This window comes from Colobus angolensis, unplaced genomic scaffold (assembly GCF_000951035.1).
Source record: "Colobus angolensis palliatus isolate OR3802 unplaced genomic scaffold, Cang.pa_1.0 Scaffold160, whole genome shotgun sequence".
In the NCBI taxonomy this organism is placed as follows: Eukaryota; Metazoa; Chordata; class Mammalia; order Primates; family Cercopithecidae; genus Colobus; species Colobus angolensis.
Genome location: NW_012114711.1, coordinates 8,477,766 through 8,495,133, shown reverse-complemented (window position 1 = coordinate 8,495,133; position 17,368 = coordinate 8,477,766). Strand labels below are relative to the sequence as shown.

The window sequence follows — 17,368 nt, the reverse complement described above, 5'->3', positions numbered from 1 at the left end:
CAAGTCTCTTCACTGCTATGCACATAGTTGAGGGCATAACCTTACAAGTTTGTAACATAACGAAAACATTTTCAACATCAAACATTGTGCTTTCCCCACTGTGGCACATTTTTAGAGTAAAGCATTTGGCCAACTGGATGTTACAGCACAATGCCTGCTACATTATGTTTAAGCTTCCACTCCACAGTTCTGAACCCAACAGACCCCTGGAACAGATGGAATTACCAAATCAACAGGATATCAGTGTAACTCAATCCTACGTGGAGAGAATACACAAAGCAATTAGTTCCTCAAATACCCAATTTACTTGACAGAATCAAAGACCAACTTTAGAAGTTTAGAAGTTTTTTAAAGCAGACACACATTTAGAATTAAGCTAAATGTGTATCCTCAGTGTTCCCCCATCCTCATCCCCAATTCTCACACACTCCTCCTTTGGTAGGAGAATGGTGAGAAGTGGATGAAACTTGATGCTTGACTACATGGCTCCACTAATTTAGTTAAAAAAAAACAAACAAAACATAAACGTGGGTAGGGAAAGAAATGCTAAATCATACATCCAATTAGCCACCAAGGGTTGGCTATACAGAATTATAGTATGGATATGGAGAAAATGCTAATTGAACTTTTCTAAACAAATAAACATATACAAAATTATTTCTCCAATAGTTTTGATAAGTATTGACTTATTTTATGGGCAGATGATACCAAACTAGCAAAAAGCTTTATGCTAAAAATGTGCCTTTGTGGGAAAACCAGCATGTTTAGTACTTAAAATATTTTTATTCTGAACTGAAGTCAGTAAATAGGCATATCTTGCAACTTCATTTGCTTAGCAGGGTCTTGGTTTGGTTTTTTAAAACTGAATCATAAAATGTTTTACTAGCGCTTGCCACTTAAAAGTCCTAAATTTGGTGTATTGTAACCGCTGACAAGTAGTAGCATTTCCCCCGCCCCCAAAAAATCACAATATCAATTCTGTGGATATTTTAAAAGTTTATTTCTATTTTAACTAGCCCATAGACCCAATTCTTTGAGGGCTGAGCTGATTTCTGATAAATGGTCTATAGACCCTCCTCTTGGAAACTTACTTTCTATCCCCTTCCAAAAAAGTCCGCACCTTCCATCATGATGCACATTTTAAGTTAAAATTGCCAATACAACCCTTAAAATGCAAGTTTATTGAATAAAGCTGAGAAGAGCAGTAAACAGACAAAAAATGCATCCACCTAAATAAAAAAATTCACATATTTACATAGTTGAGTAACTGTTAAAAGTTTTCACATGCAGAGGTTAATGCACAGGAAAATGTTGGTAATAGCGTCTGGATGTCTTGAAATGCTTAAAGCAATGTTTAGACACACAAACACATTAAGGTTTAGCTATAGGTCAATTAACAAACCTATGCAGTCCCCACAAAGTCACACATTCTAGTTCCAATTCCTCCTTTTAGGCACAAGCAAGTTGCCACATTCTTCGTAATGGTTCAGACTGACCACGAATGGTGCTGAACAACAGTAGCAAGTTTAAATATCCCTTCATTTACAGAACCATCCATCCCACCAGGGAAGTATGCAACATGCTTCAAAGAATAAGAAGAGAAATTTAAAAGCCCAGATTCTACTCATAAAAATATGAATGGAGAAAAGCAAGTAGTGTCTGTGCAACACAGTGCAGTATATTGTACAGAATATATTTAAGGCCATGGCAGTCTATAAATTAAAACTGCTATTCATTAAAAGAACGTACTGTTGACTACACTCTGAGTGCTCAACACATTTGGAAATGCAGTCTACATAAGTGCTGCTTAACAAAAGAAACAAAATCACACACAGTGTGAGGCAACACATAAGCAGGTGTACCATAGAGTTTTATCTACTACAGTGGTCTATATGAATAATAATTTACAAATGAACCAGTATTAATATGTCCCTTTATGTATACGGAAGTCGCTAAACTACAAAACATGTCCATTTGAAGTTTTTAGACATCTCTGTATCATAGAAGCAAACAAACAGCATCAGTTCCTCAGTTCTCTGTGTGACTGATTATTAAACAACCTGCAGACGCCGAGCATGATTACATTAGATAGAGCAGGCAGGTGTAGAGTTGTCACAATAATCAAGATGTCTAATGGCACCAGTCAAAAGAGTGCCAAACCTTACATCAGTAAGAGAGAAAAATAAAAAGTTTTTATTTGTTTATAAGTATCTGTTGTGCTGAAAGTCAACTTTATGACTGCATATAAAAAGTCAGGAGTTAGAGTGTCATGCAGCAGCACTGATTTAATGACTGGAGATAGAACAAACAGATGTTTGAACAAAGTCTGACATTCTTAACAGGTTTTATTATATTGGGTGGAATGCTCTAAATTCATGAAAGCTTTTGGAAAATCTTCAATTCTCAATCCCTTAAAAAAGTATCCTGAACCGGGAAGAAAAAACAAGCGACAGAAATAATGATCTGGACAAATACAAAACAGGATGCTTCAGTTCCTCCCATATCCCAACTGCCATCTGGTGATAAAGAGTTCTCAGAAAGTAGAATATCTTTAATATTCATCAGGTAGAATCTCACCAGTGTAAAGAACCAACATTGATCTGGTGCCTCTGCTCACTCTCTGCAGACCATTTTGGATTCCTAAGATGTAATTATACATTTCACATGCATTTGTGAGATAAAATAAACATTATGTTTATATATCTCCCACATAAGTCATTCACGCTTAAAGGTTTTCTAAATACTGTGTGTGGCACTAGAAACTTCATGCTGTATCAAGTCAGTGTCAGTACTAAGCTACTGGACTCTATAATGAAATATTATAGATAGACATTTACTGAAAACCAATATAAAAATCTGGCCCAGAAAGACCAGAATGGAAATACGCAATTTTCTTGATTTAAGATGGTCAAAAGTGTATGGGGGTTTTTTTTGTTTTGTTTTGTTTTGTTTTTAAAAAGCTCTACACATGGTTTAAGACAGGTATGTGTAGGAAGCCTTTTTTGTGTGCTGACTTTATCATGACAACTCTAGCTGATTCTTTATGAAGGATTAGGGATACTCATCTTCAGCAGTGCACATGAGAAATAAACTCTGAAAAAGGCAATTTCTTGGGTTTAGGAAGGACCGTATTCTGGGAATTACTTCAGAGGAACGGACAATAATTCTAGGATTATAGCCAAGAAAGACTGGAAGACTTCAGGAGATGCTTCAGCTTCTTCTAGATTTTGAATGCTGAATAAGCCACTGAAGTGTGATATCTAAAGATAGAGAGGAAAAGCAAAGACATTAAAGTTAAAAAACTAAACATCAAACAAAACAATATTTAAAATGCTGCTAATTCAAGGCACATACTATGCCTGACCTCTTCTGCTTTTCTGCCATCTGTATTCCCATACTCCATTACTTGAACTTAAAGAGAATATGAGGAATTATCAGAGACTGAAGGGTTTTCTGATTTAAAAATTAAGTTGTGTATAGGATGGTTGGTGCCATCTTTTATGCATTGCCCATACGACTGCAAATTGCCAGGAAGGAAAAAAAAAAAGGAAGAACCCCTGTCTGGCCTCAAGGAGCTTTTAAGTATAATATACAGAAAAGATGCAGTAATTATTGGGGCTTGGGGGCCACCCCACAAAATTCCAGGTTAAAAAAAAAAAACGGCAAAGAATTTAAAAAGGCATGAAACATTGTGGAGCTCTGGATGGATTCTGAGTGATAGAATGTGACTAAAGCAGAGGGATGGGAGAGAAGGCTGTCACTGCCAAGGCTAGTGCAGGATTCACACCATGCCCTTTCAACATCTGGGGCTGGATAATTCTTGTCCTCACTTCTTCAAAAGGGTACATGAGAGTCTATTAGAAGCACCACTCAATTCTCCAAGCCTGAAAGATGAGGGTAAATCCACTACCAGTTTCCCAGCTAATATGCATTAACGAAACAACACAGGGCTGAGCTACAAACAAACGTGGCCTGTTCACCACTGTGGAAACAGTGATTTCACTCAACTACTGAAGAAGCACCTCTGCACCTTAAAATGGGGACAACAGTGCACAATAAGAGCAAAGCCACAATCATTTGAACTGAATGGGAGAAAGGTAAATCTGAAGTGAAATAACCAAATCTAAATATTTAAGAAATTCATGGCTGGGCGCGGTGGCTCATGCCTGTAATCCCAGCACTTTGGGAGGCCAAGGTGGGTGGATCACCTGAGGTCAGCAGTTCAAGACCAGCCTGGCCAACATGGTGAAACTCTGTCTCTACTAAAAATGCAAAAATTAGCCGAGCATGGTGGCGGGTGCCTGTAATCCCAGCTACTTGGGAGGCTGAGGCAGGAGAATCACTTGAACCTAGGAGGCAGAGGTGGCAGTGAGCCAAGATCGCGCCATTGCACTCCAGCTGGGTCACAAGAGTGAAACTCCATCTCAAAAAAAAAAAAAAGAAATTCACTAAAAAACTACACAAAGCCTCTGTGGATACTGATAGAAGTTCATATCCTAAAGACAAACGGACCTTTATGAATAGGGAAAAAGACAATAGAAATAAGATACTCAGATGAACTGATTTATAAAATACTTATTTCGAATCTTACTAGACTGGATCTTATTAGACTGGATCAGTTTCCTTGGGCTTGATAACATTTTAAGTGAGTCAGGAGTTCTAAAATTACTACTGAGCTATTTAGCAAACTACTAAGATCAGCCTCAAATAGCGAAAGAAGTCCTCACAGCTCTACTGCACTTCCATACATGAGCCCATATAGTTTTTTTTTAGGAAAGTATCCAACTAGTTTGTAACAATGGAAAAACAGAAAACATATAGGGAGTAATGGATTTACAAAACAGCACAATGGACTAAAAATTACGGTTAGTGTGACAGGATTTCCCAACCTTGCCACTACTGACATTTTATGTTGGATAATTCTTTGCTGTGGACGATAGTATGTTTACCTACATCTCTGGTCTCTACCCACTAGATGCCAGCATCACCCTCCTAGTTATGATAACCAAAAATGTCTCCAGACATTGTCAAAAGTATCCTGGGGGAAAAGCTCCCCATTGAGAACCACTGACGTAGAAATAAATGCTCTCATGGGGCATATCTTAAATTTTAAAAAGGGTTTTCCCCGCCACTTAAGAGAAAAAACTTTTAAAAGTAACCACAAGTGCTTGACAAGTCTGTCCTCAAATAAACGCTCCCAATGTAGCAAGTGAATTATTCTATCCATTTATAAAGGAAAATTTGTGTATATCAGCTGTTACTATGGCTGAGACCACTCTGAATGGTCTTTAAAGGAAGCCCAAAATCAGTCAGAACAACTATCCACACTTTAAGCTGAATAAAGCATGTTTGTGGCTGGGCATGGTGGCTCATGCCTGTAATCCAGGCACTTTGGGAGGCCAAGGCAGGTGCATCACGTGAGGTCAGGAGATCAAGACCAGCCTGGTCAACATGGTGAAACCCTGTGTCTACTAAAAATACAAAAATTAGCCAGGCATGGTAGTGGGCACCTGTAATCCCAGCTACTCAGGAGGCTGAGGCACAAGAATCACTTGAACCCGGGAAGTGGAGGTTGCTGTCAGCTAAAATCTTGCCACTGCACTCCAGTCACGGCAACAGAGTAAGACTACATCTTAAAAAAAATAAAAAATAAATAAAGCCATGTTTGCAGGAGGGGTGGAAGGTGAGTTAGGGAAGGACAGACTGGAATACAAAAGCTAAAGAAAAAATATCAGCATAAAATTTGTAAATATACTATTCTGGTACTATTTATTACATTTTATTCCAATACATTCATGTATCAAATCATATCACACCAAATTAGTTAAGAGACTAAAGTTGAGCCATACATACCTATTCTGTAAGGATACTATGCTAGAATGTTTAGTGTCCCCCTAAAAAGTCATGTCCATCCAGAACCTTGGAATGTGACTTTTAGTGGAAATAGGGTCTCTGCAAGTTATTAGTTAAGATAATGTCATACTGAATTAAGGTAGGCCCTAATCCAGTGACTTCTGTCCTTAGGAAAAGATAATACACTGACATAGAGACAACTACAGGGGAGAAGCATGAATGTGAGGCAGAGGTTGGAGTGGTCCATCTACAAGTGAAGGAATGCCAAGGATTGCTGGCAACCACCACAAGCTAGAGAGAGGCAAGGGGGGATCTTCTACAGCCTTCAGAGAGAACACGACCCTGATGACAACTTGATTTTGGACTTCCAGCCTCCAGAATTTTGAATGCCTTAAGTTTCTGCTGTTCCAAGCCATCTCGTTTGTGGTACTTTGTTATGGCAGTTCTAAGAAATTAATATGGGCACTGAGTAAATGAAAGGTAATTTGGGCTTATAATTCTAATAGAGTGCTAACGTACTGTAGTAATATACTGGTTCAATAACTGAAAAATTGTTGTAGTGCCTGTAAACTGATTTTTGTAAAGTCTTATTCCATAAATGCCATTTTGTTATAAGCACAGCTAGATACCAGCTCTGCAAAAATTAATACAATAAATTGGTATCACATAATCTTAGCCTCAAGACTTTACTGCATTTTCTTCTTTAAATAGCACAAAGAAGATTCAGGATGTTATACATTAAGTCCTCACTTAACATCACTGACAGGTTCTTGGAAACTGCCACTTTAAGTGAAATGTTGTATAACAAAACTATTTTTTTTCTCATTAACACTGTAACACTGAATGAAATGAGGGCCTACTGTATGTCATTTCACTTAAAAGTGCAATTTCCTCTTTTTAAAAAATGTTTTGCTGTTCAACAGTTTGATAACATATAGGCCGGGCTCACACCTGTAATCCCAACACTTTGGGAGGCCGAGGCAGGTGGATCATTTGAGATCAGGAGTTCAAGACCAGCCTAGGCAACATGGTGAAATCCTGTCGCTATTAAAAATACAAAAATTAGCTGGGCGTGGTGGTGCATGTCTGTACTCCCAGCTACTCAGGAGGCTGAGGCACAAGAATCACTTTAACCCAGGAGGCAGAGGTTGCAGTAAGCCGAGATCGCGCCACTGTACTCCAGCCTGGGTGAAGGAGTGAGACTGTCTCAAAAATATATATATATTATATATGTTATACATAGTGTATTTTATATATAAATATATATAACATTACATATATAATATATATTACATATATTTTTATATATATTTATATGAGAGAGAGAGATCGAGAGAGAGAGATAAAATTGCAATTTCCAAGAAGCCATCAATAATGTAAAGTGAAGATTTACTATATTTGTTGTCAAAAGGTATAATGTCTATTCTTTTTTCTCAAGCAAAAGCAGCAGTATTCTGTAAAGGAAGTCACTTAATGAGAAATCGAGATAATAAGCTGTAAGAAGCACAGACATTCCTTCCAATGATACCCATTTCTTCCAAAATTACTGGTCATTTCTTACCTATATTATCCTTTTCTTTGCAAGAAATTGAATAGCAGCAAATTTCTCTATCCTGAATAGCAGACAGATTCCTATGAGAAGAAGAAGATAAGTTTGTGCTTAGAACAGCTGTCATACTTATCACTTTGTTCAATTTTACTCATTAGTTTTATTACTATACTGAAGAAATCACTGTAGCAATCCTAAAATGTTAGGATTCGCTTCTCTGATAGGCTAAGTTTATCTAAAAAAAATGGCCATTATCATTAGGAATAACATAACAAGTGGGCAAAATAGGGTAATTTAGAAGCAAATTATTAAAATAGCATATTCAAGACATACATTTTTTCAATTAGCTGTTTCTCATCCAAGGCATTGGGAAGATCTCTCTTGTTTCCAAGCACTAGCACCTTTAAAAAGAAAAGATATTAAGAGCACACTTTTATGTAAGAAAAAGTCATAGAAGTTTATCATCTTGATATGTGAAGACATAAAATTAAGATGTTAACACATTCCACAATATTAAGGCATTTTCATTTCATTTCATTTCATTTCATTTCATTATTTCATTTCATTTCATTTCATTGCTCATACTGGTATTCGCTCATACTGGTATTCGCTTAACTCCTACAATGTAAGTGCCCTTAATTCAGTAAGTGCCCTTAATTCAGTATGTGGCTGCCAACTTCTATTTAAAATATTCCAAGTCTACGCTATGCATTCTGCTATTCTTTTTATTATTATTATTATTATTATTATTATTATTATTATTATTATTATTTTGAGACGGAGTCTCGCTCTGTCGCCCAGGCCAGAGTGCAGTGGCGTGATCTCCACTCGCTGCAAGCTCCGCCTCCCGGATTCATGTCATTCTCCTGCCTCAGCCTCCTGAGTAGCTGAGACTACAGGCGCCTGCCACCACGCCTGGCTAACTTTTTGTAGTAGAGACGGGGTTTCACCGTGTTAGCCAGGATGGTTTCGATCTCCTGACCTCATGATCCGCCAGTCTCAGCCTCCCAAAGTGCTGGGATTACAAGCGTGAGCTACCGTGCCCAGCCACATTCTGCTATTCTTAATACAGGTTTAGTATGCCTTATCCAAAACACCTGGAACCAGAAGTGTTTCGAATTTTGGAAATTTTTTTGGATTTGCATTATATACTTACTGGTTGAGCATTCCTAATCCAAATGCAAATTCCTAAATGTATTCTAGAGACTGACCTCAGTTTCCCACTTCCTCCCACCCAAAGGCCTTTGCCTGGAACTCTCTTCCCCTCCAACTGTCATATAACTCACATTTGTATGTATCCCTCAGATCTCAGCTCAAGCATTACTTTCTCGTGAATCCCTCCTTCTTCCCTCAAACTAGATCAAATCTCCCCTCTAAATTACAACTCTCATAGCCCCTTGCACCTTTCTTCCTAGCACTTAAAGCTGCATTATTCAAGTGTTTTCAGAGTATCTACTTTTCCCACTAAACCATAAGGTCCATGACGGCAAGGAGTATATTTCTATTGATTTCTATTCATCACTCTATCTCTGGGCCTAAGCACTGCTCCTGCTGCACAGTAGTTTAGTAGATATCTGGTTATGAGATTCATATTTACCACAATGCCCAGTATATGGCAGATACATGGTAAACAAGTCTTCCAGATTTTAAAAAAGAAGATGTTACTGATTTCAAACATAATTAATATCATTGTATAATTACCATAATAAATATCATTATATAATTACAATGTAAAATAACAAGTATTCCATACTTACTGGAATTCCTTGTAACTGTGGTTTATCTAGAAGATTATGTAGCTCATTTCGGGAAGCTTCTATCTTTTCACGATCTGCAGCATCTATCATGTAACTTAAAAAAATGAAGTAATCTCAACATACCTTCTCCATATGACTTGATGACGACAACTGGTATTACTGATTTTTAATTTTCGTAAGATTTACATTATTGAAATTGTTAACCAAAATAAACTATGTCCTAAAGAAAGGCTCAGCACCCTTTAATACTTTTTAACTAGACTGTTTTTAGAGACTAATACATGATAGTAAAACATGTATACCCCTTAGCTCTTAGCTCCATAAACAAAAAACATAAAGATCTTATTCTATGATTGTTTTAAATCCCATGTTAATGGACTTGCACTAGGATATTAGCTAAGAAAGACTTTCATTTTCAAGATAAAAATTGAGCCTCCAGAAATACTAAAACAAACTTTCTTCTTTGATGCCTAAATTGATTTAAAAGCAAACAAAAAAACAAAACCACTTACACAATAGCATTGACTCCTCTGCAATACCGCTCCCACATGCTTCGAAATCGGGGTTGTCCTCCTATGTCCCAGATCTTTAAACCAAAACAAGGCAATTCTTAATAAAGATATTTTAAATAAATGATTGAAAGAGGAAGTAACAGAAAATGAGAAAGATCAGGAAGATATACTTATTTCTACAATGTTAGAGGCAAAGTGCTCCTGAAAAACTTGACCTCAAACAAGCTCTTAATATGGGAATTCTTGGGGCCACTTCTAAACTTGAAGTCCATATTTAATACATTTACAATACATCTAAAATTTTGCTTGACCAAAGATTTGGTTTATGTGCAACAGTTTGCCTGTTAACTAATATACTTCTATGATTGAAAACATGTCTTTATAACAATTTAAAAGTTACAGGACCATGCACCATCCAGATTTGAATGCCAAGACAGAAAACAACAATTCAGAATCTATTAAAGCTTAATTGTCTGATTTGTTCTACATTAATGGCTAACCTTTTAAAATTATCCTGTAAATAAGTAGCCAACATTTCCACATAGGTGTTTTTCTTGTATAAAATTATTTTGGTTGGGCGCAGTGGCTCACGCCTGTAATTCCAGCACTTTGGGAGGCCGAGGCGGGTGGATCACTTGAGGTCAGGATTCGAGACCAGCCCGGCCAACATGGTAAAACCTCATCTCTACTAAAAATACAAAAAATTAGCCAGGTGTGGTGGCAGGTGCTTGTAATCTCAGCTACTCAGGGGCTGAGGCAGGAGAACCACTTGAACCCAGCAAGTGGAGATTGCACTGAGCTGAGATCACACCATTGCACTCCAGCCTGGGCAACAAGAGTGAAACTCTATCTCAAAAAAGTAAAAATTATTTTATCCATATGAAAGCCACCATCCATAATCATTTTATTATTGTGTCTACTCCATAGGGCATCACACTAGACACTGGGCTACATCAAAGTCTCAAATCATGGCATTTATCTTCAAGAGGTTTCCAATTTAACTATAGAACTGGTAACAAGCATAAAGAAACATGCACATGACTAAATCGGGAACTTCATTAGATGAGCCACAGAGAAAGTGAACAGCTTCTGTGAACCACAATAATCGGGCAAAATGGACATTAAGGCTCAGGTCATAGATTTTATTTTTGAAAAACAAAATAGACTAAAAATCTATTCTTGGCCAGATGTGGTGGCTCACGACTGTAATCCCAGCACTTTGGAGAGGTTGTGGCAGGCAGACCATTTGAGGTTAGGAGTTGAGACGAGCCTAATAGACATGGCGAAACCCTGTCTCTACTAAAAATACAAAAAATTAGCTGAGCGTGGCGGCACAAGTCTGTAATCTTAGCTATTCTGGAGGCTGGCAGGAGAATCACTTGAACCCGGGAGGCGGAGGTTGCAATGAGTGAAGATTGCGCCACTGCACTCCAGCCTGGGTGAAAGAGCAAAACTCTGCTTCAAAAATAAAAAACAACAACAACAACAAAAACTATTCTTTTGAAACATGCACATTCATTACAGAAAAACTGCAAATTTTCAGTAAAAACACAGAAATTAAACAGAATAATTTCTAGGCGTCTATGCTAACAATTTAAATTGCATATGGCAAGAAATAACATACCTTTATTGTGACGTTACCTTTAGTTACCTTCCTCATGTTGAAGCCCACTGTGGGTATCATATCTTCACTGAATTGACCTGACTGAACAAAATAAAACATTTGAAGTTAGACTAACCAACATTTATAATGACACTGCATAAACTTCTAATATCAACATTGCATTTGTACCCATTTTAGTAAATATTTTTTTACCATTGGTAACAATCCATTTTAAGAATATGTTCCTTACGGCCCTAATTATTGAAGAGATGCATTATTTTTGTCCCAACAAAGATAACTTCTCCCATCTAAAAAAGGTATTTTTGAAACTAATGTAATTTTTCACATATTTCCTTATGCTAAAAAAATTTTTAGCCGGGCGCGGTGTAAACCCGGGAGGCAGAGCTTGCAGTGAGCTGAGATCTGGCCACTGCATTCCAGCCTGGGCGACAGAGCAAGACTCCGTCTCAAAAAAAAAAAAATTTTTATATTACAAATACATATGAAAATTTATAAATGTGTTCACCTGATGTACATTTTCACACACAAAGTAGATGAAATCAGAAATCAAACTTTCAGCATTTAAATTATTCTGACAATAATAACTATTAAAATTCACTGCTAAATAGCATTTCCAAATCTGTTTTTTTATAAGGCTTATAAAATATTTTGCCATAAATTTTGTTATTTTTGGTTTCTAATCTCAATGTCATGAGATCAAAATTAAATTCTTCTAATACTATGTAACTTTTTCAAATTTAAAACATGTATCCAACTGGAGTATGACAATACACAGTACTAAAGGAAAGTCTCTTTTTCCAAATAGATAACAAACAATCATCCCACCACTAATTAAAAAATCTGTCTTCTTTGGCTGGGCATGGCTCATGCCTGTAACCCCAGCACTTTGGGAGGCCAAGGTGGGTGGATCACCTGAGGTCAGGAGTTCAAGACTGGCCTGGCCAACATGGTGAAACCCATCTCTACTAAAATACAAAAATCAGCCAGGCATGATGGCGGGTGCCTGTAATCCCAGCTACTCGGGAGGCTGAGGTAGGAGAATCGCTTGAACCCAGGAGGCAGAGGCTGTAGTAAGCTGAGATCACACCAGTGCACTCCAGCCTGGGCAAGACAGTAACATTCCATCTTTAAAAAAAAAAAAAAAAAAAAAAGTCCATCCTTTACCAACTAATTAATAATTACACATCAGGCCAGGTGTGATGGCGCACACCTGTAATCCCAGTACTTTGGGGGGCCAAGGCGGGCGGATCACTTGAGGTCAGGAGTTCAAGACCAGCCTGGCCAACATGCTGAAACCTTGCCTCTACTAAAAATGCAAAAAAATTAGCCAGGTGTGGTGGCATGCACCTGTAATCCCAGCTACTTGGGAGGCTGTGGCAAGAAAATCACTTGAATCTGAGAGGTAGATGTTGCAGTGAGCCGAGATTGTGCCACTGCCAGCCTGAGCAACAGAGTGAGACTCTACCTCCAAATAAATAAATAATAAGTGATATGTCAAACACCATAGACAGACAGTTCTGTATCTGGGTCCTCAATTCTTTTCCATTACTCTGTTTATTCCTGAATAAACACTAGATTTATTACTATAATTTATACTAGTTATTATTCCATATAGCTGATTAAAAATTTGGGATTTTTTGGTATTATCTTTATTCATCACCCACATTCCAAATAAACTTCAGAGATTAATAATTTTGTTAAAATACTGACTGGAATTACATAAATGTATTAATTTGAGAAAAATCACACTTAACTCAATATGTAACTACTATCAAGTCTTTTCATTCAGGCACATGATTTGACCACCTAATCATTCCAGTCTTTTATATTCTTCAGTAAAGTATCACGATTCTCTTATGCCTTACCATATTCTTGCCATATTCTCTATTTTGACTGCTCTCGTGAAGTACATCTTAATGAGTCACAATTAATACTGATTTTATGCATTTATATTTTAGTTTACATTAGTAAATTTCTCAGTTAATTTCTCAGTTGAGTTTACTATTAAATTTTAGGCTAACAACCCAGGATTAACAAACACCTCAACAAGGGACTGGTTAAACAAACAGGACTCTTTTCATGGCCTTAACACTGGGCAATTGTTTGCTATGGCCTCATGCTAGCCACATACACATGTATTCGAAAATTGTCTTAAGTCTTGAGCACAATGAATTCCAACTGTACAAACAACTTCCTCTACAGAACTCGAATTCTGCCTCTTTTAACCATTCAGTGCAGTTTTATTAATTTCAGAAAAAAATGTTAACACAACCATAATCACTAATTTCACTTATATAAGACATTATAATTCTCTGGACTTTCATGTATGTGATTATACGTGAAAATCTAGTCATTATATCAAAACTCGTTATATCAAAACTAAGCCATGATAAAAGATAAATGGCCAATAAACTCCTGAAAAGATGTTCAACTCATTAATCATTAGGGAAATGCAAATCAAACCCACAAAGAGATACCACCTAACATCCAGTAGGATGGCTAATATTAAGAAAAAAAAAAAACCGAAAGTAAGCACTGGAAAGAATGCAGAGAAATAGGAACTCTTGTATACTGCTGGCAGGAAGATAAAATGGTACAGCTAATATGAAAAATGGTACAGCAGTTCCTCAAAACCTAAAAATAGAATTATCATATGATCCAGCAATTCAACTTCTGAATATACACTCAAAAGAAATGAAGACATTTTGCTAAGTGAAATGAGCCAGAAGTCTCTCTCTCTCTCACACACACACATACACACACACACACACACACACTGTATTTCACTTTATGAGGTACCTAAAGTAGTCAAGTTCATAAAGACAGAAGATACTTATTTGCTTAATGGGTATGGAATTTTAGTTTGAAAAGATAAAATATTTCTAGAAGTGGACAGTGGGATGGTTACACAATGTGAATGTAGTTAACACTACTGAATTGCACACTTGAAAATGATTAAGATGATACATTGTGTTTTGTATATTTTATCAAAATTTTTTAAAAACTAGTCGTGATATAGGGAGGGACAATTATCATAACCATTTTATAGAACAGGTAGTAGAGTCCCAAGGTCACATGGCTAAATCATGATTATATTTTTCTTAAATATTTTCATTGTAATTATATTTATTGTGATAGGCTTTAATCTCTGAGGAGAGATCTACGTGAGATAATGCTCATTTATTTCATATCATTAGGTGTTTTACTTAATGAAAAGGCAGGAAATAGTAGCTAAACTTTTTAGGTACCAAACTTTATAACTAGCTTGCATAGAAAGCTTTCTAAAAGGCAATACACACTTGGCTAACTTCCCACAAACAATCTATAGAACATGATTTAATGTGTTCTCAATGTTTCAGGGTCATTTTATCTACTGTAAAACAAGAAAACTAAATTAGACAACACTCAAGGGCCCTCTCTATTGGAGGTAAAATTTTATGATTATAAACATCAACTACAGCACCACTTTGTAATAAAACAATGTAGGGGCTGCCATCATACTGGAGTACCCCTGAGCTTTCTCAGGGGTTCATTTATCTCTTTTCTTTACCTTGGTCGACGCTAACAACTTTCCTGTAATTCAGTTGCTACTGCTAACATGCAAAAACTGAAAATCAGCTAATCAAGTCCTTGAATTTTTACTCCAAAATATCTTGAGTACAGCAAGATATTCAATAAATATTTGTTGAACAAAGTAAGAGTTACTAGGGCCGGGCATAGTGGCTCAGGCTTCTAATTCCAGCACTTTGGGAGGCTGAGATAGGCAGGTTACTGCGGCCCAGGAGTTCAAGACTAGTCTGGGTGACATGGCAAAACCTTCTCTCTACAAACAACACAAAAATTAGACAGGCATGGTTATATGTACCTGTAGTCCCAGCTACTAGGGAAGCTGAGGTGGGAGGATTGCTTGAGCCTGGGAGGTGGAGGTTGAGATCTTAAGAACAATATGACTTTAAGCCAAGATTGTGCCACTGTACTATAGCCTAGACAACAGAGTGAGAGCATGTCTCAAACAAACAAACAAACAAAAAAACAAAAAAAATAGGCCATGAAGGAGGAAAATGATGGAACTCTTCTGCCAATAAAGTGCTTAACTTTGATGCATGAATTTTGTGCAATAATTACTTTACGGACCTGGAAATATTTTCTACTTCTTTCCTAGTGTCCAATCTTAATCATCACTTTTCGAAGCTTGTGTTGAACAACTATAACCACTCAGTTGGCAGTTGGGCACCAGATACCTGAGAATTTATGTCTGAGTTGTCAAGAAGCTGCTTAATTAAGACTACAGGTTTGGGAAACAGATGTTTAGAAAATACTACTTAGTGGTATATCATTCTACTTATTTTAACAAATTTAACAAACACATAATACTAAGCACTTAATATTCATCAGCATAGTTTAATCCTTATGACAACCCAATGAAATGAGTAGCATTATCTTCATTTCTCAGATGAGAAAAACAAGGCAATGTCAGATTAAGTCACTTGCCTAACGTCATATTGTTCTTAAGATCTGGATAGCTATGAGTTAATCTGACTTGGGGGGAAGAGTAGAGAAATAAAAATACGTAGTCCCTCCTTATCCTTGGGGGATACATTCCAAGAACCCCAGTGGATGCCTGACATCACAGATAGAACCTAACCCTATGTACACTATGTTTTCTCCAATACATACATACCTATGATAAAGCTTAATTTATAAATCAGGCACAGTACTCTTCTGCTTTGGAGTCATTATTATTTCAGAGGTTGATCATAGGTAACTGAAATTGGAAAGCAAAACCATGGATAAGAGGGACCAGTGCATGCTTTCATGCCTGCCTTCTTAAATGCCATGATAACACGTGGCACTCGCTGCGATTTTGTGATGGTAGATGGAGCTGTCACTGTCACAATGCTTACCCTCCTATAAGCCAAACTTGCAAGGTAGTGTGCCTGGAATTTGGTTGAACAAAATGAAACTGAAGCAAAATAAGATGGTGAAAAGAAAACTATTCTCAAAGTCAGGGAATCTTATTACCAATTATGCTACTTACTAACCAGATGCAAGTCATGTGACCTTGGGACTCAGCTTCCTTATCTAGAAAAAGGACATTGGAAGAGTATCTCCAAAGTCACTTTCAGACCTAACATTTATGGTTTTATGTTCTATTCATAGGCCGTTCATTTAAAATACAGGTAAGCAAGGAGATGAATGCTACAACAGCAGAAAAATGTGGCTCTTTCCAAATTCATTAGCATATCAAAGGCTAAAGCAAACCTTGTCCCAGAAAGTTCTATCAGTGCCAACTCCACTTTGCAGCACTCACCTAAATTTTCTACTAGAGATCTCAGAAATGAGACAAATGGAAAATGGTGAAAAACGTACCGAGAGCAACCAAAGTTAACAGCAGGCTGTGAACCTCTAATAGTGAAAAGACACTTTACTAAAGATACCTTAAGACAGCTGGGTGTAGTGTCTCACGCCTGTAATCCCAGCAGTTTGGGAGGCCGAGGCAGGTGGACTGCCTGAGCTCAGGAGTTCAAGACCAGCCTGGGCAACATGGTGAAACCTCACCTGTACTAAAATATAAAAAGTTAGCTGGGCATGGTGGAGCATGCCTGTAGTCCCAGCTACTCTGGAAGCTGAGGCAATCGCTTGAACCCAGGAGGCGAAGGTTGCAGTGAGCTGAGATCGCACCACTGCACACCAGCCTGGGCCACAGAACATTACCAAAAAAAAAAAAAAAAAAGATACCAGCCAGGCGTAGTGGCTCACGCCTGTAATCCCAGCACTTTGGGAGGCCGAGGCGGGTGGATCATGAGGTCAAGATATCGAGACCATCTGGGTCAACATGGTGAAACCCTGTCTGTACAAAAAATACAGAAATTAGCTGGGCGTGGTGGCACGTGCCTGTAGTCCCAGCTACTTGGGAAGCTGAGGCAGGAGAAGTGCTTGAATCCAGAAGTGGAGGTTGCAGTGAGCTGAGATCACGCCACTGCACTCCAGCTTGCTGACAGAGCAAGACTCCGTCTCAAAAAAAAAAAAAACAAGGATACCTTAAGACAATAGAAATGGGTGAGGGGTGGAT

General features: G+C 37.5%; 1 protein-coding gene across 4 annotated transcripts in view; it reads right to left on the bottom strand.

Moving 5' to 3' along the window:
* Positions 1-981: 981 nt before the first annotated feature.
* Positions 982-17,368, bottom strand: part of ARL8B (ADP-ribosylation factor-like 8B) — a 55,460-nt gene continuing 39,073 nt past the window's right edge. The window contains exons 2-7 of one of the 4 annotated variants that reach the window (XM_011937257.1): positions 11,296-11,376; positions 9,672-9,745; positions 9,160-9,253; positions 7,732-7,803; positions 7,415-7,485; positions 982-3,260 (exon numbers count right to left, since the gene is read on the bottom strand). In XM_011937257.1, the coding sequence (XP_011792647.1) occupies positions 7,462-7,485; positions 7,732-7,803; positions 9,160-9,253; positions 9,672-9,745; positions 11,296-11,376 (345 nt within the window). In that variant the 3' untranslated portion in view covers positions 982-3,260; positions 7,415-7,461. The remainder of the gene's footprint in view (positions 3,261-7,414; positions 7,486-7,731; positions 7,804-9,159; positions 9,254-9,671; positions 9,746-11,295; positions 11,377-17,368) is intronic. The other 3 variants (XM_011937254.1, XM_011937255.1, XM_011937256.1) reach the window with 3 other exon arrangements.